This window comes from Castor canadensis, chromosome 1 (genome assembly GCF_047511655.1).
Source record: "Castor canadensis chromosome 1, mCasCan1.hap1v2, whole genome shotgun sequence".
NCBI classification, from domain to species: domain Eukaryota; kingdom Metazoa; phylum Chordata; class Mammalia; order Rodentia; family Castoridae; genus Castor; species Castor canadensis.
In genome coordinates, this window is record NC_133386.1 from 130,027,773 (window position 1) to 130,055,117 (window position 27,345).

The following is a 27,345-nucleotide window of genomic DNA, read 5'->3' on the forward strand; positions in this document are numbered from 1 at the left end:
AGTTCTATGCTAATCTCTTCATTTGTAAGAGGAGATTGACAGCTAGTGAGTAGCTGATAATGGGTAGCTTGATAAATAACAGGTGAGTCTCAGTGATGCTAAGCACCTTAGCCAATGAGTAGGAGAGCTGGCTTCAAACCACATCTCTGAATCCACTTACCATTCTACTTACCTGGTAGGAATAATGTGTACTGTAATCTGAGATATTAAAAAATAAAAAGCATGTTGGTCTTGTTCTAAAGCACTACTGTTTAAAAAGTGCTCTGGACACCTAAAAAACTAGCTAGCATTTGTTGCTCTTAACGCAGAGAAACTAAAGCAGATACCTTAAAGCAACTGAGGCCAATAGGAAAAGGAGAAAAGGTTAGATCAAAAAGAATTAACCTAGAAGGTAACACCCACGCACAGGAGATCAATGTGAGCCAACTCCCTGTATAGCTATCCTTATCTCAACCAGCAAAACCCCTTGTTCCTTCCTATTATTGCTTATACTCTCTCTACAACAAAATTAGAGATAAGGGCAAAATAGTTTCTGCTGGGTATTGAGGGGGGGGAGAGGGAGGGGGCGGAGTGGGTGGTAAGGGAGGGGGTGGGGGCAGGGGGGAGAAATGAACCAAGCCTTGTATGCAGATATGAATAATAAAAGAAAAATGAAAAAAAATAAAAAATAAAAAAATAAAAAGTGCTCTGGAAACTGGTTTTATAAAGTAGGATATTTTTTGGTTTTGTTTTTTAGGGGTTTGTTTTCTAATTTTTTTCCATTTATTCACAGGCTTTCCCTATCAAGTATAAAGAGAGGCATCCTCTGGAGTACTTGAGACAGTATCCTCACCTCAGGTGTAGGACTAATGCTCTGGCTTCTATATTGAGGGTTCGCAGTGAAGCCACAGCTGCTGTTCATTCCTTCTTTAAGGTAGGTACTCTGCTTCCAGGCAGTCTTTCTTGTGAAGAAGTTGAATAATTACAACACTGGGTGTTTTCCTGAAAGTTCTTGTTACTGTTTGTTCCAAGCACCCTTTATATGTTTTGTGCAGAATTAATTAAAACAGGCATGTGTATATGTGTGTGTTTGTGTGTATGTATGTATCTTGTGTGTGTGCATAGTTTGCTTAATAGCTTTATCGAAGAATAATTGACGTAAAATACTGGACAAACAAGTATACAGTCTGATGAATTTTGGCATATGTGCATACCCATGAAATCTTCACTGCAGTTAAGATGGTGGACACATCTGTAACTCCAAACATTTGTATGTCTTTAATGTCTTTATTTCACGTTCATTTTTCATATGATACCTTTTCTGAATATAGAATTATAAGTTAATGGGTTGGGAAGTTTGCTTTAATTGAAACAGGGCATCATTATGTTGCCCAGGCTGAGTGCTGGGATTACAGGTGCAATTAAATACTTTATAGGTGCCACTGTCCTGGCTCTCATTCGCCCTACTTTGAGGATGGATTGTTTCTCTACATGTAACTTGTTTCGTTTTCTCTTCCCCCACCACTATTGAGTTTAAAATTTTCTCTTTATCTCTGCTTTTTATGAATTTGTAATGTGCCTTGGCACAGTTTTCTTTATGCTTCTTTTGGGTTTGTTGAATTTCTTGGATCCATGAGTTTATAATTTTCATGAAAAACATAGTTTTTTGAGACAGAGTCTTACACAGGCTGGCCTTGAACTTGCTGTCCTCCTCTTTAGCTTTCTAAGTAGCTGGGATTTCAAGCATGTGCCACTGTGCCTGGCTTATGAAATTGTTTTAGCCAATAATTTTTCAAATACTTTTTCTGTTGCCTCCCTCCTTTGGGAACTGAAATGATCTATATATTAGGTCACTTGATGATACCCTTTAGCACCCTAATGTACTTTTCTTTAAAACAATTTTTTTCTGCTTCTTTTAGATAGTTTCATTTGCTTTGTCTTTAAGTTTACTAATCTTTTCTTCTGCAGTGCCTAATTTGTTGTTACTCTCATTCAGTGTGTTTTTCATATCATACATTATAAACTCATAGGCAGGTGTTCACTGGGACTGGGGTTTGTTTTGTTTTTGATGTAGTGGGAATTGAACCCAGGGCTTCCTACATGTTAGGGAAACACTCTTGTAGGCAAGAGGTATATCCCTAGCTCCTTTTTATTTTATTTTGAAATAGCGTCTCAATAAGTTGCCCAAGCTGGTCTCCAATTTGTGATCCTTCTGTCTCAGCCTCCTAAGTAGCTGGGATTAAGAACCACCATAGACAGCTGGGCCTTATTATTATTTTTTTTTTTAAATATCTTCCATGTGTACTTAACTTTTTGAACATATGGAGTACAATGTTAATCTAAAAAGTGTTTTTATATTCTTCTCATTCTAACATGTCTGTCAGTTGTGAGTTACTTTTGATAGATTGATTAGTTTCATTTTGGGTTATGTTTTCTGCCTCTTTGTATGTTTGCTAATTTTTGATTGGATGCCATACTTTATGAATTTTATGTTGTTGGGTGCTGGATACCTATGAAGCTTCTTGAACTTTGTTCTGGTATGCAGTCAAACTGATCTTTTGGGGCTTTGCTTCTGTTTTTGTTTAGCAGATATGGAATAGTGCTCAGTGTGGTCTTCCTGAGAACTAACTCTACCTTGTGCTTGTGAATTATGAGTTTTTCCACTTAGGTTTGTGGGAACATTCAGCCAATATGTAAATACTACACGCTGCTTCTTCTAGTTTACTTATTTAATTTATTGATTTATTTTTTGTGGTACTGGAAATTGAAACCAGGGTGTCACACTCACAACTGCTCTGTCTCTTCAGCTATGCCCCAGCCCTTTTGTTTTTGTTTTTGAGATAAGATTTCCCTAACAGGTTGTTGATAACTTTGCTTGGGCTGGCCTCACACTTTTGATCCTCCTGCCTTTCCCTACCAAGTAGCTGGGATTACAGTCATGTACCACCACACCCTTCTCCTCTAACTTTTCTAGATGATTCTTTCCTAATTCTTGGGTGGTTTCCTCCATGCATATACTAATTAATTCTCTACTCCTAAATGCCCCTTTGCAAATCCCTGGAGTTCTCTGGGAAGTTCTTTCCTCTCATGAAAATCTAGCCAGTTTGGTCTCCCAGACTCTTAGCTGTCTCTTCTCAACTCATTGAGTGCTTGGCCCCACTTTAACTTTCTCCTCCTATGCTGTGGCTGGAAAATTTCAGTGTTGTAAGCTGGGTGACTGGTAGAGTTCATCATGTTTGTTTCCCATCACTTGGAGAGCACTGTCTTTTGTTGTCTGGTATCTGATAGCCAGTATCTTGAAAAGCACTGCTTCATGTGCTTTGCCTTGTTTTTATTGTTTTTGTTTTGTTGCAGGTAAGAGGGATCCAATCCGTTTCTCCATCTTGCTGAAAGATAAGTACATCATGTCACTGGGAGGGCACCAAGTGACCTTTATCTGGTCCAGCAGATAAAGCTTACAGCTGAGCCTGGCTCAGGTGCTGCACACCTGTGATCCCAGTACTCAGGAGGCTGAGGAGGAAGATTGCAAGTTGGAGGCCAGCTGGGGCTACACAGAGAGATTCAATACATATGCTCTTACAAGCTTACTTATACAACTTCCATATGGCTCTTCAGTAGTGCTTGAACCACACAAACATAAAATCTGTTTACTTCTAAAAATGCAGTTTTTCCCATTGACTTCAACAGCTGTTGAAAAGTGCGCCAGCTTTAATTCTGAAACAGTTTTACAGATTTTTGACCACTAGGTGGTAGTATTGGCCATCTATGGACAAGTAAACTTTACGTACTTATGTTTCATTATCAATTGAAGCTTTTACACATAATCTAAACAATTTAAAAATAAGAAAAATCTATAATAAGAAAATTAAGTACAATGAAGTAAAAGTTTTATAACATCTATATGGTTGAAAATAACTTGAGTTCTAGCACTATTGATGGAGAGTTATAAAGGTAGACACTTTTCAAGTGCTGTAAATTCACTTTTTAACTGAAAAATCCTGATGTCTCATTCTATGTTATATACTTGTATGTGTGACATTTGGTACTGAATTGTTTAAAGAAGTCACTATAGTACTCTGGGGTATACTTAAGTAATAGTTATGTGTTATCTGGTATTTGGTACTGTTTCTTTGGTTTGTTACTATAGGAAGGTTCTGCCTGTGAGTTTTAGGGCTTATCCTTCTCCTTATAGCAGACTCCAAGTCTTCTGTGGAGTGCAGTAGTCTTTACTCTGTGTTGAATGGTCCCAGACTCTGGTGCTTTTCAGTCTGTGTGACTGCTTTTTATAGTTTTTATGGCTTTTTGTTTGTTTCTTTCTTTCTTCTTGTTACTTTTGTTGCCAATGGTGAGTGTTGAGCAGTTCTTCTGGTATTTCTTTTTTGTTGATGCTGATTAAATAGTGATAGTTATTTTGGTTATGTGTGAAAGAAAAATATAGTCCAGTCTTCTGAGTGATGTGTATGTGAATTTTGTTATTTTTAGATACTCAGAGCCTTATAAAATATCTGGTTCTAAAATGTGTATCAAAATATGTAGGTATTTGGAGGTAGGGAATGGAATCTTGAAAATTGAGTGCAGTGTTAGCCTCTCTCTGGTGGGCATATCCCTAATCAGGAACCCCTTTGCTGTGAGATAGCATAAGTATCTGATGCTGGTAACCCATTTGAGGCAGACAGTGACAGTATTCCACCTTTCTTTGATACTTCCTTTCCATTTTTCTATCTGCTTCCACTCTCACTTTCCTTTTTTGACTTTATTTGCGCTGCTTTATTCTTTTTATTTCCTCCTTTATAGTGTTTGGTAATGTAATGGACTTTGAGGAGCATTTTTAGCAGCTGGTAAACCTTTATTGAAAAGGTTGGTATTATTAAAGATAATTCTCACTCCTTGTGTGATTTTTTTTTTTTAAATCCCATTCCTTATGTGATAGTTATTTACTTCAGGTTTACAGTGTTATTTCTTGTGGCATTTAAGCAGTACTAACTTTAGCAATTTTATTTAGTTATTAAGTATTTTTCTCTTTCTACCTCCCCTTCCCCACCCTGGTTTCCTTTGGACTTTTCACTTTTCTTTGTTTACTGTGCACATGCGCATAGTTGCCTACATTCATGTGGAATAAATGGTTTGTGTCCATATTCTTGGCTCCTAGGAGATAAAAATTTTATGCAGTAGTGTTATTGATTATATCTCGTTAGCACTCTATAATGTGCTCTGCACAGCACCCCTAGGCATACTGCTCTCAGGTTCAAGTACATATTTATAGCTTGAATATTTAACCCTCTATATCATGAAGCAAGTCGTTGACTAAATATTTTGTATTTAAACCAGAATTCTTGAATTCAGAAGTGTCCTATTTGGGAGGTCCCTGATAATACCTGGAGATGTTCCACCTGGACAGGTGGAACTTGGCAGAGACATGAATGTATGAATTGATTGTATTGATTTCATAGCTAAATTTTGCATTAAGCACGTACTTTTCTGCCTTTGTATTATAAATTCACTTTCACCTGCCTTCACTCCCACTCTACCGTATCTATGCTGAATGTAACCTTTTGGCTCCATCCATGGCCAGAATGAAAGAAGCATAACCTTGAAGTTGACAGGTTATTTTAATCCTACTAGCAACAGCTTTTGTGGTTCACTAATGGAAATCGTCTCAGACTTTTGATTGGAAGCCCCTGTAATGGATGGACTTGGTGCTGCTCAGAATATTCCTATGCAGTGAGCAAAGCATTCTGCCATCGATTGAGTGACAGAGACTCCCTGAAAGTCATTTCTGCATCTTTGCTGTTTATTCTTCAGTCCCTGTTTGTGTGTTGACCTTAATTGTTCTTCTTTTTGATAATTGCTTACAATCGATGTTCCCTTCCATGATAACTGAACTTGATGTTGCTCACTTTGCCTTCCCTTAGCAGCTTGGCCAACATCTTCATCACCCATTAGCCTTGGTGAGTGTGTTTTAAATCACCACCAGCATGTTAGAGAAGTGGGCAGAAGAAATAGGATTACAGATAGTTCCTGAGGACCTAGCCACTGACTGGTTGCGTGACTTTTGCAAATTCATGATGTCTCTCTGATACTTGATTTCCTTATGTTTGAAATGAAGAAGTTACACAAGTTGATATCAAAGTCTGTTCCAGACTTAAAATTCTTTGTGATTCTGTACATGGTAAAACACTCAACTCAGGGAGCATGGTGGTGTGTATCTGTAATCCCAACATTTGGGAGGCTAAGGCCAGAGGATCACGAATTTGAGGCCAGCCTGGGATACACAGTGAGACCCCCGTCTCAAAAATAAAAACAAACAAACAAAAAAACCCAGCAAATGAAGAAAACCACTCAACTGATCTCAACAGTCTTAAAGTTGAGGAGTTTTGGAGGGATTAGATATGGCATTCTCTTAGTGCATTTTTGTAGTGTAAGACGGTATGTGTTCTTGGAATTGTTTCATATGCAGATATATTGAAAAGAGCAGTTTTTCTTTTTCTTTTTTTTCCCCAGGACAGTGGTTTTGTGCATATTCATACCCCAGTAATCACATCCAATGACTGTGAGGGAGCTGGAGAGCTTTTTCAAGTCGAGGTAAGTTGTGTTTCCTTTTTGGAGACATTGCTGTTTGATTTTCTTTTCCAAGTGTTCACTTTAAATTTATTTAGTTGTGTGGACAGAAGACCATGTAATTCTTAAAAATCATTCAAGCTATTCCAGTTTTCTGTCCTATCAGCCATATTACTTACACTGTAACTGGAAGAAGTGAATTTTTAATTTTGAATATAAGTTACTAAATTGGCAGACTAGGGAAATTTAAGGAGATTTGCAAGGCTTTTAAGATATTTCTTGTGTAAATTCAATACATAGTTAATATTTTTAGCTTAAGTCATATTTAAGTTGTTTGGCTGTACTGGGGTTAGAACCGAGGGCCTCAGGCCAGCCTGAACCACAGTCCTGCCTCTGGCCTCTAACATAGCTGGGATGACAGATGCATGCCCAGCTTTTTTTTTTTTTTTTTTTTTTTGAGATGGGATCTGGTGAACTTTTTCTCCCTCAGGGTGGCCTCAAACCATGATCCTCCTAATCTCTGCCTCCTGAGTAACAGGGATTACAGATGTGAGCCATTGTACCCACCCTCCCTTTTTTAAATTCTTAAATAAGTTCATTTTTCATAAGAAATGACTTATGTTCTGTGTACCTCATGAAGGCTCTTAGTTTAATTCTTTATTTAGCAGTCATATTTTGAGATTGTAGTATGTGCCAGGTACTGCCATCCTGCCCTTACTGCCTAAGCCACGTGTAGTAGCTCACACTTATAACTTCAGCACTCAGGAGACTAAGGCAGGAGCATTGCTAGTTTGAGGCCAGGCAAGGCTACATAATGAGACCCTATCTCATATTTATTTACCAACTCCTTTATCCCTAAAAATCAAGGTCTTTTTTTGTACATTTGCCTGATTCTATCAACTTGCAAAATTTATATGTAACTGCTTTCTTGTTTCAGTACTTTTTAACTGTTAAAAATGATGTGTCCTCTTTATGTTGTTAAACAAAGCATTCACTGGGATATGTTCATTGAGGTCATTAAGAGTAGTAATTGAATGTTATCTTCCTTCATACATGAAGAACATCTTGATGGTAATTAGTCTTCTGGAAAAAAGAAACCCAGAATAAAAATGCTTTTTTGAGAACTGGGCATGGTGGTACATTTCTATAATCCCAACACTGGAAGGCAGAGGCAGGGGAATCACAAGTTCAAGGTCACCCTGGGCTACATAGTGAGATCCTGTGTCAAAACAACAAACAAATACAAATGCCTCATTTAATATTCAGAGTGTTAGCACCTGTATATATGAATGCAAAAAAAGATAGCAAATGAAAAAAATAATATTCTAAGAAACATTGTCTTCTTGGTTTTATCTTTGTCTTTGCTCTTTAGTACTCTTATACATATGAAGTGAAGAAAAATGAAATACCATAATCCCTTAATCTAAACCATTGAATATTTTTTTAAATGCAGGAAAGCAAAGGTGTAATTTAAAGGTGTTTACAAATAAAAAGAATTTTTAAAGAGACTCAAACAAGTTTAAAAAGTCTCTACCAAACTTAAATAAGGATAAATTTGGAATTAACTGCTTTGCTACCAGGGAAATCTAAGCAGATCTGAGTGATTACAATGTGTGTATTCTGCCCTCTAAACAACCCAACACAAGTTACCAGAAAAGTATGACTAGAAAGAGGAAAAAACATTTCTAAAACAGTATGACAAGTGACAGGTGTTTTGTGTTCATATTATTTCAGGGCTTGGGAGGGAAATTTTACTAGTGGAATTAGGCTTGGCTGTTCAAAGTACCAGAAAGACCTGCTTTTGGATTTACTGATTCTGGGTTCCTACACTTGGTCTGGATCAGGGATTTTAGCCATTTGTGGCTTGTGTTTTTTGTATGACCAACCTACCATCTTTGTTGTTTTCAGAAGTTCAAATAATAAGATTTCTGTTTTGCTCCTGGCAACCCTCTATTCTTTGGAACCAGTGCTCCTTATTCTCACCTCACATGTTCTGTCCTTCTAGGATTCATTGTTAATTTCTTCCTGGCTGCTAGAAGAGGCATAGGAGTGTGAATCTTGGCCCCTACTTTTAGGAAGAGGTACACTGTTATATTTAAATTCTTGGGTCCTTTAGTGGTCTTCTTTTCTTCTCTGGCAGTAGTTATTGAAAGCTAAGGATGCCCACCACACACTGAGGTTAGAGGGCAGCGTAAGAGATTACCTTGAAAAAGCACAATAAGGATACATACTTCTAATACTCATATTGAAAAGTGAATGCATGCCCCATCCTTCCTTTCTTTTTCTTTCTTCTTTTTTTTTTTTTTTTTTGGAGGTACCGGGATTTAAACTCTGGGCTTTCCACTTGCCAGGCAGACACTCTACCACTTTAGCCATGCCACCAGCAGCCCTTTTTTGTTATTTTTCAGATAGGGTCTAGTATTTTTGTCCCAGGCTGGCTTCAAACCTCCATCTTCCTCCTTATGCTGCCCATGTAGTTGAGATTACAGTTTTTTTTTTAGATGGAATCTCACTAATATTTTGCCTAGGCTGGCCTCAAACTGTAATCTTCCCAATCTCAGCTTCCTAGGTAACTGGGATTATAGGCATATACCACTATGCCTAGCCCCGTATTTTAGTTTTCTTTCTTTCATCTCCATTTCCTGTTTTAAGATTTGGGATATTTGTTAAGGTTTGAGGACTACTCAATACATACATAAGTTGCATTCATGTACTAATCATTTGTTATTCAGCAGAGTTTTGGTGCATCTGTGTTCAAGATGCTGTCCTAAATGGTATAAGGGATATAGAGACATAGTTGAGGTTCTGCCATGTAAAGCTGGTGAGCTGGCAGGGTTTATAAAGGACAGATCATGCTTGTTATTCACTTTGACATTACTGATTCTACAGGAGTATTTGTTTGTAAACTTTTTCCTGTTTGTCTTAAGGTTCTAGCTGAGTTCACAAAATTATGTTTGGTCTTTACAATTCTGAAGTAACATGGATGGTTTCCAATTTAGGATGGTTCAACATAGGATTTTTCAGCTTCACAGTTGTGCAAGAATGATAGGCATTCAACAGAAACATACTTTGGTTTTGATTTTATGGTTCCAGGGAATAAACCTGGTGCCATGCACGTGCTATGCAAGCACTTACTGAGCCCCACTCACTGGCCCAGAAACCATACTTTGAATTTTGACCTCCTGGGCTAACAGTATGTGGGTGAATGCTCTCATGATGCTGGGCAGCGACAGCAGACTGCAGCTCTGTCAACCACAGTCCTGGGGCCAAAACCAAAACTCTGTGTGGTGTGCTACTTAGTAGGATGTTGGCTGGGTTAGGTATATTAAATCCATTTTTTAACTTACAGTGAGTAGGTTTATTGGGATGAACCCCATTTTTTTTCTTTTATTTTTCATATGTGCATACAAGGCTTGGTTAATTTCTCCCCCCTGCCCCCACCCCTTCCCTTACCACCCACTCTGCCCCCTCCCTCTCCCCCCCCCCCCCCCCCCCCCCGCCTCAATACCCAGCAGAAACTATTTTGTCCTTATCTCTAATTTTGTTGTAGAGAGAGTATAAGCAATAACAGGAAGGGACAAGGGTTTTTGCTGGTTGAGATAAGGATAGCTATACAGGGCATTGACTCACATTGTTTTCCTGTGCGTGGGTGTTACCTTCTAGGTTAATTCTTTTTGATTTAACCTTTTCTCTAGTACCTGTTCCTCTTTTCCTATTGGCCTCAGTTGCTTTTAAAGTATCTGCTTTAGTTTCTCTGCATTAAGGGCAACAAATGCTAGCTAGTTTTTAGGTGGATGAACCCCCTTTTAAGTCCAGAAGCATTTGTTACTTGTCGCTGAGAAAGTAAAAGAGATTAAGGCAAGAATTCAAGGGGAATAAGGTGAAATGACTTTATGTATACATTTGAGATTACGGTGCTGCCAGTTATGAGAGATACGGAATTAGAGCAAAATTAGGTGAAGAAGGATTGATCTGGTCAGGAAAATCTTCCAAATGAATATGTGACTTGACTATACCTTAGGGAGGGGATTCCAATTAAGGGGGAAATGTGAAAAGAATTGGAGAACTGAACTGGGCAAAGGGTTTTGAAGGCCCATATTGGTAAATTATAGAAAATAAAGCTGGGTAGCTTTAGTAATAAAGAGGAACAAGGACTTAAAATTCTTATTGAGACATCTCACATACCAGAAATTCACTGAAAAGTGTACAGCTTCATGGTTTTAGTATGTTGCATGAGTTGTGCAGTCAATCACTGTGGGCATTTTCATCACCCCAAAATAAGCCCCATGTTCATTAGCAGCCTCTTCCTCTTCCCACCACCAGCTTTGACACCTAGTTACTTTCTATAGATTTGCTTCTGGAACATTTCATATAAATGGAATCATACAAGGCATTGTGTTTTGTTCCTAGCTTCTTTCACTTTTAATGTAGCTTCTGAAGTTCATCCATGTTTGGTATATATGAGTACTTCATTCCTTTTTATATCCTGTAGGTATCCTACGGAGTGGATGTATCATACACATTATGTTTATCAGTTGATGGACATTTGTAATGTTTGTAATGCTTCTATTTTTTGAGTATTATAAGTAATACTACTGAGAACATTTGTCAAAAGTTTCTGTGTGGATATGCATAGGATTTCATTTCTTTTGGATGGAATTTCTGGTTCACATTTTGCAAAACTACTGATCTATTTCCCAAGATGGCTGCACCATTTCACATTCCTACCAGCAATGTAGAAGAATCCAGTTTACTGCATCCTTGCCTATACTTGTTGTATTCAGTTCTTTGATTAAAGTCATCCTAATGTATGTCAAGAGGTATATCTTATTGTGGATTTGATTTGCATTTCTCCAAATGACTGAGGACATTGAACATCTTTTCATGCGTTTATTGATCATTTGTTTATGTTCTTTGGAGAAATGTTTTAAGTCCTTTGCCCAATTACACAACAATTGGGTTGTTTTTCTTTTTTTTATTTAGTTCTATGAGTTCTTCTATATGTTTTAGCTATAAGTCAGTCTACCCCAACCCCCAGCAGTGTGAAGATTCTTATGATGCCTGAGGGGCACAGCCTTGAGTATGCCCAGCCACCCAGAGATGGCACTCATTTGGATGGTGCTTTCTTCGTCTGTCTCTTCTCCTGACCATGCACAGGCTCATTGCTCTGTTGTTTTTAACAAAGTCCTGGGGCCTAAATTGTATCACAAACCGATCCAATCAAATTTAGTTTCTTTTATGGCGGCAGTTCTCAGGGTCAGTATGTAAAATTTATTCTGACTTCAAAAGAGCTGTTCCTGGCTGGCTTTCCTAGTTTCCTTCTAGCAACCTAACAGATCCAACAGTTTAGTTTATATCCCCACAAATCTGCCAGTCTCCAATTGCCTTTTACCAAAACATACACTGTTTGAGAGAGCACCCTTCATTTGAACTTTTCCACACTGTTGTATACGAAGTCTGTGCCTTTGAGGAGAGACTTGGACCTCTGTTTTATGGCCTGCTTCTCTGCCCAGGCAAAATTTTGGAGCCAGTACTCTAGTGCTAGAGACAGGGACAATGGCTGCTTCTCTTTGAATGACTTCCTAATTCAGGAGCTGAGTGCTCAGAGGAGGGCATGACAGCAGCCCTAGGTCTCCTTGGCTTTCCTCTCCTGGTCTGGAGCTCTGGGGCAAGAGCCTTACACCTAGAAGTAAACAGGACCAGTGCGTTCTTGGGTGTGTCGCTCAGCAGTGGAAATGCTGTCCTTCGGAGTGTAAGGGTGACGCGAGGGAGTGGGCTCTGGTTCAGACACTACAGGCACCTTTGTCCTTACCACATGTTAGTAGGTTTTCTTGAACAGATGTTTCTTCATTTGCTGCATACTCTTAGGATCATTTTCAGAAATGTTAAATGGTTGTACTTTTTTGTGGTTTTGTTTTTCACCAGTTTCACTGAGGAGTTTCTCACCCTGTCATGCCAAAGGTGAAGGCAACAAAAGTTTAATCCCTACAAAAAAAAACTCACAATGATCTTCAGTTTCTTCACTTGTAAGATGTGACTAACACCATCCTTATAGGTTTTAAGGACTAAGTGAATGTTGTATATGAAAACTTCAGATTCCTTAATTTTGATTAAGGAAAACAGTATGCAAGAGCAGGCTGATATAAACAGTAGCATTTCTCCTTTCCAAACTATTTTGCCTTCTAACAATGGTAATAAGTTCCTGGACCTCAGAAATTTTGGTGGTTGTAAATTTTTATGGCTGTATTTTTTTATGGCACATATCTTTTGAGTTCTGTTTGATGTTTTACTTATTAATTACTCTTACCTGTTTTCTTTTGAGCTTTTTAGATGGTATGTGAGCTAACCCAGGTCAGACCTCTTCTGCAAAAAAAAATTTTTTTTCCAGCTAACATTAAACTTCCCTGCTCCAACTCCTATTGTACTCTTGTATTCAGTTGCTTTAGCATATTTTAGCGTTCAGTTGTTCTTTAAAGGTTTCTTGTGCAACAGTTTTGTTTCCCCATCTGGATTGTGTAAGTTCCTTTCAGAGAAGAGCTATCTGTTACACACTACCTGAAACATTTAAATACTGTTGTTGATTAATATTTCCTAAGGGTGGTTTTAACTTTACAAGACTTCCAGCTTTACTACAAGTCATTTTCATTTCTGTTGAGGATACCTATTTCAATTAGAATTATGGTTTCTGCATGTGAAAAATGCCTGGCCCTAGAATATATCTGGAAAGATTCTCAACAAAATTGCACCTCAACATGGTCTTACTTACCTATATTCTTTGAATGTTTGATTCTATACATTCTTGTTAGTCACCTTTGCATCACTGTGATCAAAATACCCGAGAGAATGATTTAAGTAGAGAAAGGATTTATTTTGGCTCACAATTGCAGAGGTTTCAGTCCCATAGTCCTTGGCTTCACTGATTCTGAGTTCTTGCTGAGGCAGAACATCATGGCATGGTGAACATTTGGCAAAGGCTTTCACCTCATGTTAGATAGGAAGCAGAGAGGAAGGAAGGACTAGGGACCAAGTATAACCTTCAGAGGCACACCCCCAGTAACACTTCTTCCAGCTAGGCCCCTCCTCCTAAAATTTCCACTACCTCCCAAGTAGTGTTACCCAGGAACCTGTACAGGACATTTCATATTCAAACTCATAGCTGCATACATTACTTTAAAAGCAAAAATGTAATTTCTAAGGTACATAATTCAAAAGTTAAAAAAGTATAAAGTAAAAAAATCAGCTTCCCCTACACCTGACTCCCAGCTACTCAGATCTCCTTCCCAATAGCAGTCATTGTTATCTATTTCTTATGTACTAACCCAGAGGAATTCTGTGCTTTTCATATATTTATTTCCTACATGATTGGTAGCTTACTATTTATAACATTCTATACCTGTGATTTGCATTTATCAGTACTTCTTATTGCTCCTTCCAAGAATCTGCTTCATTCTTTTATTGAGTGCCTATGGTTCCAGTGTATCATTGCATGTGTTTTAGTATATTGAACCTGTTTTTTTACTGATGAAATTTTTATTGTTTCCCCTCTTTTATTATTACTAGTAATGCTGCATTGAATATTACTGTATACTAGACACTTTGCATGCGCGAGTATACTTGTAAACTCCAAAAGTAATTACATGTATTGCATGTAGAAGAGACATGTATTTTGTATTTCAGCTGACAAATTGCTCTTGATAGAGGTTTTAACAATTTTTATATCTGCCAGTAATATGTAAGTGTGCTGCTCTTTTTTTTTTTTTAACAAATCATTTGCCAGAGCGTTGGCAAATTTAGTTTTTTTCTAGTTTTCATATATTTCTTTTTTATTTAAAAAAGCTAATAGAGGAAAGAAAGAAAGTACCAAATTAGATTAAAGAGAAGCAGGTCTGTTTTCAAGGGCACTGTGAAAAGAATGGATTCCAGGTTGTTGTGCTTCTACTCCTGTTTTGTGCTGCCTTCACTGTGAAGTGTGGATCTTGCATCTAACACCTTGATTAAAAAGAGAAAGCCTCAGATTGCAAACTGATACAGCTTGGGCTGCTTCTCTTCAGCATACAGAGTCCAGCAAAGTGGAGTGCTTTCTTAAAATGATTAAATCCCATCAGCCACACAACTGGACTAAAATTGCACCATTTTTTCATCCTATAAATATTGGTTAAATCTCATTTTTTTGTAAAAGTATTGTACTAGTGCTCTTTGACTTACAAAGTTATTTCCATTTTACTTCTCAACAACATGAATTTATAAGATATTTTTAAATGAAAAACCCAAAACCCTATTATAATTAATGCCACCAAAACAATGAACGTGAAAGCTAGCCATATTAAGAGTAAATTGCAGACATCACAAGGATACATTTTAAGTGAAATCATTATGGATATTTAAAAAACTATGCAATCCAAGTCGACTTATCTTTGGGTTCTTAATTTTAAAATACTTTTAATTTGGTTCTGATACCAGCATTTCAACCTGAGGATAGATTATAACCACATCTAACATTTATATAGTACGTTATTAAATTAGCTAATTTTTTATATTACTTTACTGTCATGTTACTTCAGTGGAGGGAGATACATAGAGAGATACATAGGGGTTGGGGATTTAGCTCAGTGGAAGAGCGCTTGCCTGGCAAGTGTAAGGCCCTGAGTTCGGTCCCCAGCACCGAAAAAAAAAAAAAAAAAGGAGAGATAGATAGATAGATAGATATAGATGTATACATACGTACATACACATACATACATACATGAAATGCTCAGTGGGGTTAGACTACACTAGAAAGTTTCTAAAAGGAGTAATCCACTTTTCTAGCTTTAAATAATCAAGGAGAAGAGCAAAGAGAATTAACATTTATTGACTACCAAGTATATTTTGACACTGTTTCAAGTCCGTGTGTGTGTGTGTGTGTGTGTGTGTGTGTGTGTGTGTGTGTGTGTGTGTACACTCTATTCTTCGCAGCAACTCTTTGAAATAGGACTGCATGGGGGGCAGAAACCATGTCTTCCTTGTACTTTGTTGTATGATTTGTGGCACATGGACAGGTGCTCCATAAATTTTGATCAAATTATCTTTGTGTTTTTAGATAAGGAAACTGGGTTCAGACAAAAAAAAAAAAACTTGTCAAAAACCATATCCAAGGGGCAAAGCTGTATTTCAAACCAAGTCCATTTGACTATAAAGTATAGTAGATGATAATTTGCACATATCATACTCCTAAAAGTTGGATTTTGAGAGTAGATATCAAAATGTTGGGCCTGGTGTTCTGAAGTTAAAGAAGATAGTTTTAGTTAGATAATAGACACCTCTGAAGAATGAGTACCTTACTGAAATAAAGCATCCTTGCCATGTCTTTTTGACCACTTTTTACATACAGACTTTTATATTCCTGGGGGGAGAAAGGATAACATTTGCAGATCGCTTACAGATGGCAGGTACTGTATGGCACTGCTTTTTTTTTTTCCTTCATTTTTATTAAATGTTACATAGATTTCAAGTAATATAAGCTGTGTAGATAGTATAAGGCACACTCATATACACTCTACCAACTTAAGAACAAAAACATTATTAATACCTTTGACCCTCTGCTATATGCCTTTCCTATTCTCTCTCTTTCTTTGTCTCTCTTTCCCCACTATCCTAAATTTTGTGTTTATTATTGTGAATTTTCACTGCAAAAAGTTTTATCAAGTGAATGTAAATTAAATATTGTTTAGTTTTTCAGTTTTTAATTTAAACAAATGGAATCAGACTCTTCTCTTTTGATAATTTTTTTTTCCTCCTCTCAAAATTAGTTCCAATTAAATCAGAATCTCTGGAAATGGGACTGAAGCACTAGTACTTTTCAGGCTTTCTGCATAACTCCAGTATGCTTTTCAATGTATGTACTGAATAGAGGAAGTGGGTGTTCATAGCATCTACTGTACTAGATAATAGGTAAATCTAAATTTTTACAGGACGAGAAGAATGAAATTAAACTCCCAGCAGTAGGGTGTACTGTTCCTCACTCATACCAACACTTGCTGTTTTTAGTCTTAGGATTTTGCTTTCCTCTGCTGTTACAATTAGGTATCTTTTTCTTGTGCATATTGGCTGCTTGTTTCCTGTTTTATATTTTCTGTTGGGTTGTTTTTCCATATTGATTTGGTTTTATGTTCCGGATAATATTAATCTATTATTGATTATATTGTTGCAGATACCTTCTTTCAGTTTGTGGCATGCCTTTATATTATCATTTATCAAAGAGAGTTCTAAGTTTTAATGTAGTCAAGTTTTAGTCTTGTCCTTTGTGGTTTATACTTTTGTATCTTGTTTAAGAATACCTTTTCATGTTATTTCAAAAGGTTTCATAGTTTCTGCATTGAACATACAGATCTTCAAACTGCCTGAAGTTTACTTTTGGATGTGATGGGTTAGTCCAAGTTTTTTTTCCCATAACAATGACTAATTTTTTCAGTCCCATTTACTAGATAGTCTACTTCTGTCCCATGATTGGAATTGCCAGCTCTGTCATAACTCAACTTTCCATTGGTTTATTAGACTATCCCTGTACCAGCATCTCACTATCTTAATTGCTATTGCTCTTTGGTAAGTCTTCATGTGTGGTAGGACAAATCTTCCCTTCTTGTGTTAGGAGTTTCTTGGCTCTTCTTAATCCTTATCAATTTATGAAGAAACGTCTTGTCAAGCTGCCACCAAAACCCTGTTTGGCCTTTAAAGAATAACATTAAGTAGATCAGTTTGGGAAAACTGGTGTTTTATGGTACTGAGTTGTCCTATTTCTGAACATGGACAAGTATGTGGACTCCATCTATTTATGTGTTCTTTAGTGGCTTTTCAATGGAGTTCAATAATTATCTTTAGGAAGATCCTAAATGACTTTGTTACATTTATGTCTAAGTACTTAATATTCTCTTGTGGTCTTATGAATGTTCTGTATGCATTGGAAAAAATGCACTTTTCAGTTATTGGGTACAATGTTTAGTATATGTCTATTAGAAAAAGGTTATTGTATGATTAAATTTCTAATCTGCTTGCTATTTAGTTTTCTTAATATTGTCAATTACTGATCTGTTACAGTCTACTGACAAATTTTTCAGTTTTTTCTGATACTTTTTGCTCTATGTGTTTTTGATGCTGTTAGATAAATACAACTTTAGAATTAGTAGGCCAGTCCTTAATTACTGTATAATGCTCCTCTTCCTTCCTAGCACTGTCTTTGCCTTATGATTTCTTGTCTGATATTAATATAACCAGGCCAGTTTATCTTGCTTACTTTTCACTGTGCTGGAATAGAACCCAGAGACTCATACATGCTAAGCAAATACTACCAGTGAGCTACACCTTCAGCCCCAGTTTGTTTCTAATTAGTATGTATCTGTACTTTTTCTATAAATTTTCTTTGTTTTATGCTGTAGGTATAATTTAAACAATGTACAGCATAAATATTTTTAAAACTCCAAACTTTTAGTCTTTTCCTTTTTATTTCACTTACTCTTTTCTCTGTTTATGTTTATTGTGATTGCATGTGTATTTGGATTTTAATACTTTTACTATATTTTTGTATTATCAAACATGAATAAAATCAGAGGGTTTCAACTTATGACAATTCCATACAGGCGTACAGTGTAGTTTAAATAAGTTCACCATCTCCATTGTATTCCTGTTCCACCCCTCTTGCCTCCCAGCTTTTCCCGTGATTGGTGGTTTTCATTATACTGTCTTTATACCTGCACACGCACACGCGCACGCGCACGCACACAGCATGCTTCAATCCTCTTAACCCTCAGTTTCCTTTCCTTTACCCAGTCCCGTTGATACCGCCCCAGAATGGCCCCCTTTCACATTCATGTCACATTTATCAGGACATTATAGGTCTAGTACCATAAATGAGCAAGAGCATGTGATATTTGGCTTTTGAACTTGGTTTGTTTCACTTAACATGATGCTCTCCAGTTACATCCATCTTCCTGCAAATGACATGATTTCATTTTTCTTTATGGCTGAGTAATATTCCTGTGTGTGTGTGTGTGTGTGTGTGTGTGTGTGTGTGTGTGTATTGTTGGGCACCTCAGCTGATTCCACAGTTTCCCAGTTTATTGTGAACAGAGCTGTAATAAACATATGTATACTGATATGTCTCTTGTGTATTGATTTGTGCTCCCCTGGATGTGTATCCAAAAGTGGTGTGGCAGAGTCATAAGGTAGGTTTATATTTACGTTTTTTGCGGAACTTCCATACTGATTCCCACCAACAATGTATAAAACTTCCTTTTTTTCCCCACATCCTCACCAGCATTTGTTGTTTTTGTTTCCTTGATGATAGCTAATCTGATTGGAGTGAAATGGAATCCTAGTGTAGTTTTGATTTGCATTTCCTTTATGCATAAGGATGTTGAACGTTTTATATATTTATTAGCCATTCACATTTCTTCTTAGAACTGTTCAGTTTATTTGCTCATTTATTAATTCAATTATTTGTTCTTTTGCTGTTTATTTTTTGAGCTCTTTGTATATTCTGAATACTCATCCTTTATCTGTTGAATAGCTGGCAAAAATTCTTTTCCTTTTGTGTTGTATTTTGATTCTGGTGTTACTTGTTACTGTTTTTTTGTTTGTTTCGGGGGGGCTATCCTGGGGTTTGAACTCTGGGCTTCGTGTTTCCAAGGCAGAGGCTCTACCACTTGAACCAGCCCTGTTACTTTTGATGTGTAGAAACATTTTAATTTGATTCCCATTTAATTTGAATCCCACTTGTCAATTCTCACTCTTGTTCCCTGGATAATTGATATGTTTTTCAGAAAATAATTATGTATGCCTGTATATTCCAGAGTTTTCCTTATTTTTCCTGTAGTAGTTTCAATGTTCCAGATCATACATTAAGATCTTTGATCTATTTGGAATTGATTTTTCTACAGGATGAGAGATAGGGGTCCAGTTTCAGTCTTCTGTAGGTTGATAACCAGTTTTCACAGCATCATTTGTTAAAGAGGCTGTCTTTTCTCTAGTGTATGTCTTTAGCTTCTTCGTCAAGGATCAGATGACTATAGCTGTGTGGTTTTGTTTCTGGGTCTTCTGGGTATTCTTTTCTGTCCATGGTCTTCAAGTCTGTTTTTGTTTCATACCATGCTGTTTTTATTACTGTGGCTCTAGTATTGTGAAGCCTTCTGCATTGCTCTGTTTGCTTGGGATTGCTTTTGCTATTTGGGGTCTTTATGCTTCCATATGAATTTTAGGATTGATTTTTCTATATGTGAAGAATGATGTTGGAATGTTGAGGGCACTGCATTGAATCTATAGACTGTTTTTAGTAGTATAGCCATTTTGCCAATTCACGAATATGGGAAGTCTTTCCATCTTCTGGTGTTTTCAATTTCTTCAAGGTTTTGCAGTTTTCATTCTAGAGGTCCTTCACCGCCTTGGTTAGGTTTATACCAAGGCTTTTTTGTTTGTTTGTTTTTGAAGTTATTGTGCATGGAATTGTTTCCTTGATTTCTTTCTCAGCCTCTTTGTTGTTGTTATTTAGAAAAGCTACTATTTGTTATATGTTGATTTTATATCCTGCTCTATTTCAAAAGTGTATATCAGATAAAGTAATTTTTGGTGGAATTTTTTAATATTGGATCATATCCACAAATAAGAATTATTTGACTTATTCCATTCCTTCACAATTTGAATGCCTTTTATTTCTTTCGCTGTCTCATTGCTATGGGTAGGAATTCCAGTATTATATTGAATAAAATGGGGAGAATGCATACCTTTGTTGTGTTTCTGACTTTAGAGGAAATAATTTCAGTTTTTCTTCCTTTAGCATGATATTGATCATAGCTTTGTCAAATATAACCTTTATTATGTTAAGGTACTTTCCTTTTATTCTAATTTCTTCAGATCTTTTATCATAAAAGAACGTCAAATTTTGTCAAAGGCCTTTTCTGCATCAGTTGAGATGATGTGATTTTTTGTTCTTGATTCTGTTTATATGCTTATTATATTTATTTGTTTATATGTATTGAGCCATCCTTGCATCCTTGGGAAGAAACCAACTTGATTGTGATTTATGATCTTTTTGATGTGTTGCTGGATTCAGTTTGCAAGTATTTTATTGGCAGTTTTTGCATCTATGTTTATCACAGAAATTGGTCTATAATTTACTTTTTTTGTTGTGTCCTTGTCCAGTTTTTGTTTAAGAGTAATACTATCTTTACAGGATGAGTTTGGTATTGTTCCTTCCTGTTCTATTTCATGGAAAAGCTTGAAGAGTATTGTTAGTTCTTTAAAGGCCCAGTAGAATTTAGGAGTGAATCCATTGGGTCCTGGACTTTTCTTTGTTGGGAAACTATTACTGCTCTGATCTCAATTCTTTTTATAAGATCTATTTAAGTAGTTGTAACATCTTGGTTCAATTTTGCTAGGTCAAATGTATCTAGAAATTTATCCATTTTAAATTTTCTGTCCTCTGGATTTCATGGTATTTGTTGTGATACCTCTTTGTCATCTAATTTTATTAATTTGCATCTTTTCCCTCTTCCTAGTCAAATGGCTAGAGGTTTATCAATCTTATTTATATTTTTTGAAGAACCAGCTTTTTGTTTCATTGATTCTTTGTACAGTTTTTGTTGTTGTTTAGCTGGGGTTTTTTTGGTCTCTATTTCATTAATTTTTACCCTGATCTTTATTCTTTATTATTTCTTTCCATCTGCTAATTTGGGGTTTGACTTGTTCTTGTTTTTCTAAGAGCATCTTAGGCTATTTATTGAAGATCTCTCTCTCTCTCTGTCTCTCCCCCTCTCCCCCTCTCCCCCCCCCACCGCCCTGGCACTCATAGCTATGAACTCTCCTCATTGCCTTTTCTATATCCTGTAGGTTCTAATAGGTTATATTTTTATTTCATTAGATTCTAATAACTTTTGGATTTCCCCCCTTACTTCTTCAATGACCCATCAGTCATCCAATGATGTGTTGTTCATTCTCTGTATGTTTGAATATTTTCTGCAGTTTCTTTTGTGGTTGACTTCTGGGTTTATTCTATTTTGATCTGTTAGAATATAGGGAGTTATTTTGAGTTTCTTATATTTGCTAAGATTTTGTGCCCTAAAATATGATCTATTTTGGAGAAAGTTTCATGGGTTGCTGAAGAGAATGTGTATTGTGCAGCTGTTGGTGAAGTACTCTGTAGATGTCTGTTAAATCCATTTGTTCTAGTGTGTCATTTAATTCTGAGGTTTCTTTATTGATTTTTGTCTGAATGGCCTATCCATTGATGATAGTGAAGTACTGAAGTCTCCTGGTATCATTGTGTTGGAGTCTGTGCTTTTACGTCCAGTAGTATTTGTTTAATGAAATTGAGTGCACTGACATTTGGTTCATATATGTTGACAATTGTTATTTCTTCTTTATATATGGTTTGTTTCCTCTACTAATATGAAGTGACCTTCTTTGTCTCTTATGACTAACTTTGGTGTGATTTCTACTTTATCAGATATGAGTATAGCTATTCCTGCATGCTTTGGGAATCTGTTTGCTTAGAAAAACTTTTTCCATCCTTTCATCCTATCCAGTGTTTGGTTTTGTTGATGAGGTTTCTTGTAGGCAACAAATGATTGGGCCTTGCTTTTTAACCCAACTTGCCATTCTGTGTCTTTTGATTGAAGATTGTGGCCATTAAAATTGACTGTTGATAATGAAAGGTTTTTAGTAGTTCTGCCATTTTGTTGCTTTTTTTAGTGTTTGATTCTTTCCTACTCTTCATTTGCTTATCTACTTGTCTGGTGAGATTTATTTTTTTCCTCATATTTTTATGGTGACATTTTTCTTCTCAGTGAGAGATTCCTTTGAGTGTCTTCTGCAGTGTGATTTAGTGGTCACAAATTGCTTTAGTTTTTGTTTATCATGCTAGGTTTTTATTTCTCTTTCAGTTATGATTGATACCTTTGCTAGGTACAGTGATCTAGTTTTGCAGTTATTTTCTTTCAGCACTTAAAATACCCCCATTCCATGACTTCCTTGCTTTTAAGGTAAGGTTTCTGTTGAGAAATCTACCCATTATTCTGATGGGTTTACTTTTATAGGTGACATGAGGCTTCTCCTTTGTAGCTTCCAGTATTCTTTTCTTGTTCTCTGTCCTTAATGTTTTAACTATAATATGCTGTGGAGAAGTTCTATTTTGGTCTTTTCTGTTTGGAGTCCATAAGGCCTCCTGTATGGGCATCTCTTTCTCAAGATTTGGAAAGTTTTCTCCTATCACTTTGTTGAATACGTTTCCTATGCCTTCAGCTTGCACCTCTTCTTCAAAGTCCATGATTCATAGGTTTTCTCTTTTAATGGAGTAGCAGAGTTCTTCCATATTTTGTTTGTATTTCTTCATTCTTTTTTTCTTATCTTCTTTTGATTTTTCTATTACATGTATGTATGCCTTCAGGCCTTTATATTCTGTCTTCTATTTGATTCAGTCTGCTGGAGAGGCTTGCAACTGAATTTTTTTTTTTTTTTTTGTGGTACTGGAAGTTGAACTCAGACTCTTGGATTTGCTAGACGATTTTCTATCACTTGCGCCACTCTGCCAGCTCAACTGAATTTATTTAAGCTTAAGGAGTTTTTCATTTCCAGAGCTTCAGTTTGGTTTTTTTTTTGGCTTTATTTATCATTACTGAATCCCTATTTTGGTTCTTGCATTGCCTTCTTTATTTTATTTAGTTGTTTGTTTGTATCCTCTTTGAGTTCATTTAGCTGTTTACTTGTATTCTCATTAATTTTGTTGAGGTGTTGCATGTTGTTCCTCTGTAGTCAATTCCTTGGTTAGGGGTTTTAGTCACCTAAAGTCTTTTTCTCTTGAATTAGTCTTTGTTCTGGCAACAACCTGTTAGTGGTAGCGTTGATGTATTGTTTCTCATCACTGTTCTGGGGATATAACTCAGCAATAACAAATTCACCAATTCAGTGCCAAACCATACATTTACCTAAAGAAAAGTACCATTGGCAACATTATCGATACAACCAGCCACATTATTTATGAAGGGGACTAGTATTCTTAGATGGGACAGTAGGGGGTTAGAAAAATAAGTTAAACTTAGGTAGTGGAAATAAGTAAATGAGGAAACAAATAAGAAAACAGGAAAGTGGGGAGAAGAGGAGTGAAATGTGAGGGCTGTAGGTAAACAAAATACTAGTTTGTAGGAATATGGTTCAATTATTGTGAAGGGTGCTATCATCAGGGATTACAAAGGGATAGAAAGATTAAGAATAATCAAAAGATGAAGAATCAAAAGAGATAGAGTAAACCACCAGTATAATAGTTTTTAAACGAGATAGAAAAAGTAAAGAGAAAGAAATGACTATGAAAGAGGTAAATGAAAAATCTTTACAAAGTGCATTACTTCTTCCTCGTTTAGAAGTATGTATGTGTCTGCTGGGCCCTATCAGCACAATGGTTTCTCTCCTCTAATCTCTGGTCCTTGGCTTTCTATCTGCAGTTCTTGTGTTTACTCGTGTATCCTCTTAGGGCCCTGGATTGACCAGCTGCAGCCTTAGGAGGAAGGCTCTGGATCAGGGGCAGCTGCTCTGGTGAGGTGGGGCAGGTCCTGTGAAGTAGTAACAATTCCCAGGGGTTGGGCTGCTCTGCTGGTGCTAATTGAGGAGGTTCCAGGCATGTGAGGCAGCAGTTGGGGGTGAGCAGTGCGGTTCCCACGCACTGAGAGTGGATCAGAAAGCACTCTGCTGCTCTCAAAGCCTGTATTTTTCCCTGCTCACAGAGTCCACTGGCTGTTCTGGCTTGTCTGTGGTGAATTTTTTCCCCCTTTTCCGCCTAGACCTCCATTTTAATGTTTCCTTTGGAGAATAAGGGGCATGTAGCTCCTGTCACTTGTATTTGTTCATACACATCTGGGTTGGGCAGTGGGTTAAGGATTGTAGTCAGCTGGCCAGCTCATTTCTATGCCCTTTCTTGTCTTGGGATAGAGAGCTGGGTGCTAAGCTGTAGTCAGCCAGCCCTATCACCCCGCACCCTTCTTTTGGATAGATAGGCACCTCTTCCCTACCCACCCTCCTCCCCTGCCCCCTGCCAATCCAGGGCCACATGTGGGAGCTGTTAAGTAGCCTGCTTAGCCAAAAGCTTTCTTGGGGGCCAGCTGTATTTGTGTCTGAAGCTGGACTGGCTGTGTGGTGGCCCTTAGGATTGAAAATGGTTCATACACTGGTTTGTTTTGGTGATGGCCTTTTTGCCCCAGGTGGTGGGGCATAGATGCTGGTTGGCTTCTCTCTGGTAGCCTGGGCAAGGCTTGTCATCCTACTCTTAGCCCTCCATGCAATTGTTTTGTTCATAGGGTAGCCTACACAGGTGACTCCTGCTGGAAGCAAATCAAACCAGAACAGTTTAAAAAACAAACAAAAAAACCTGAGCTTGGAGGTGGTTGGGTGGAGCAGATCTGTGCTTTTAGAGTTTAGAGTTTTGTAGTTCCTTATTTTCTGTAGCTGTTATTTGTCTATATACTGGTGTCCTCTATTAGCTTACTAACTTGCCTACCTCTCCTTGCAGTCACATACCTGAGATTTTATTTCTGATTCATGGAGGTACAGGAAACTGGTGCTTGTCAGCAGTCTGCTATCTTGGAGAAAAAAACTTACTTGGATTGTTTTTACCGTTTTATTTTGTGCCTTTTGTCCATTTTTTCTTATTAAAAAATACCTTTCCTGTTTTCATTCTTTTGAATAAATTAAACTTTTTTCTTACATCATCTTTCTTCCTTACTAGTTTAGAAGACTACTTACAGGGATAAAGGAAAGAAAGGGTTTAAGATAGTGACTCTCAGTAACTATTGATACCTCAGTATTACCCATAGAAATTTGGATCTAATTGGTCTGGAGTATAGCCTGGGCATGGGAAATTTTAGAATCTTACTAGATTTTCCTAATAGATAGTTAATATTTAAAGCTAATGCCCCTGAAGAAACTCTTGCCTATATTACAGTTAATATAGAAATATTTAATTTTGAAATAAATATTGAATATATAGAAAATACAGAAATAAATATTGAATGGCTAGGTGACTGTGACTAGCATCTTTTTCTTCCCATGACCATAGCTGCTTTGCATCTAATAGGAAAATTGATTAGCTAGTTAATTTTTTTTTCTGTTACATACTGCTTTGTACAAGGTAGTGTTGGGCTCTGTAGTGAATTTACATTAAAATTTTTAATTAAAATGAGCTCAAGGAATGTATAATCTTTCTTTATCAAGAAGATAAAGCTAACACAAAAATTGTAAGCAGAATAATTAAACATTTAATTGGATTTTCCCTCTTACGTGCACAGCTATACAGGATGGTTAAATGTCAAATCATGATTCACTTTTTATAACGTACTCTGAGAGAGATTTTGTTTTTCACAAGGAGAAACTAGTTTCTAGAATGATCAGAGATGTCCACGGAACAAAACAAGGTGAAAAAGTGACCCAACTTTGTTTTTTTCCTCAACTTCATTTTCTATTTCCAAAATTACCCAAAAAAGTTAAATTGGTAGGAGTTTGGCTAGTGGTGAGAAGCAAAGAAATGCAATGAAGTATTGATGCATATCACTTACCTAATGCAATAATTCATTTTTATCATTTATTATTTACTATATTATTATTTTATTATTTATTACTAAGTGTATCACATACATTAGAGAGATATAATAGTAAACAAAGTACATTTGAGTCTTCTTCCTTGTGGAATGTACATCCTTGTAGAAAGGAGTCAATAAATAAAATATAGAATATGGTAGATAGATATTGTCTGCACTTTCTCTAAAGATAGCTAGCTGTCTAGTAGGGAAAGGAAAAGAGAATGATAGTCAACAATATTTAAATATATTGCATCTGTGAAGATAGATGACATACTGAAAGCTGTTGAATAATGAGGGTAGGAAGGAAAGGGTAAGAAGGAGTAATAGAGTGTGTTGAACTGACCAAAGTACACATTCATGGCTGAGATACATCAAGAAGCCCTTTCAGATACTGACTTTGAAATTAAAAATGAAGGACAGAACTATAAAATAGATCCTGGGGGTGGGATACATGTTGGAGGGGGGAAGGTAAATGGAGGAGATGAAGGAAGATGCATATAGTGCTTTGTCTACATATATGAAATAGAGCACTGAAACCTTTTGCAGTTGTTTTAGGTGAGGTTGGAAGGGGGAGTGAGGGGGAGAGATGGTGGGGATTAACCTAACCAATGTACAATGTAAGCCTATTCAGAAATGTCACAGTGAATCTCTCCTGTATAGCTAATATATACTAATAAAAATGAAAAAGAAAAAAAAAGAAACCTAACTCTTCTGGTATTAGGTCTGTCCTCAGTGGATATGTATACTATAGTGATTGTTGCCTCCGGTTCTCTTGGAAGTAGGTTGAAAAGCAGCTTGAATAAATATAAGAAAATGGGGGCGGGGAGCTCCCTAGTGCACTATGCTTCCCAATTTGAACTGGTGTTTTCTACCAATAGAGCATGGTAGAAATGCTGTTTCCTTGACTAGGTCATAAACCTCATAGCTTCTGCCTTTGGTCTTTAGGAACATGAACTCTGGGAAAGTCAGCATATGTATGAGAATCTGACTACCATGAGACTGCCACACTTTGAGCTAGTTCAAACTAGTCATGTGAGAAGCCTGTGTAGACACACACATGCTTGGCTAGCTGCCAACTGTTTGAGTCATCCCAGCTAAGGCACTAGACTTAATGGTTGGACAAGTCACCTTGCTATCTAGCTCAGAGGATATCTAGCCTCTAGATGAATTCAGTCTCAGGAGCCACTTGACCAACCACATGAGAGATGCAATGCAGTGA

The 27,345-nt window shown here is 36.9% G+C and overlaps 1 protein-coding gene across 11 annotated transcripts in view; it reads left to right on the plus strand.

Annotated features, from left to right (window-relative positions):
- The window catches only part of Nars2 (asparaginyl-tRNA synthetase 2, mitochondrial), a 126,629-nt gene that overhangs the window by 10,248 nt on the left and 89,036 nt on the right, over positions 1-27,345 (plus strand). For 5 of the 11 annotated variants that reach the window (XM_074082089.1, XM_074082093.1, XM_074082127.1 and 2 more), the window contains exons 4-6: positions 773-913; positions 5,892-5,927; positions 6,481-6,561. In XM_074082089.1, the coding sequence (XP_073938190.1) occupies positions 773-913; positions 5,892-5,927; positions 6,481-6,561 (258 nt within the window). Of the gene's footprint in view, positions 1-772; positions 914-5,891; positions 5,928-6,480; positions 6,562-27,345 lie in introns of those variants that run through there. The other 6 variants (XM_074082094.1, XM_074082114.1, XM_074082121.1 and 3 more) reach the window with 4 other exon arrangements.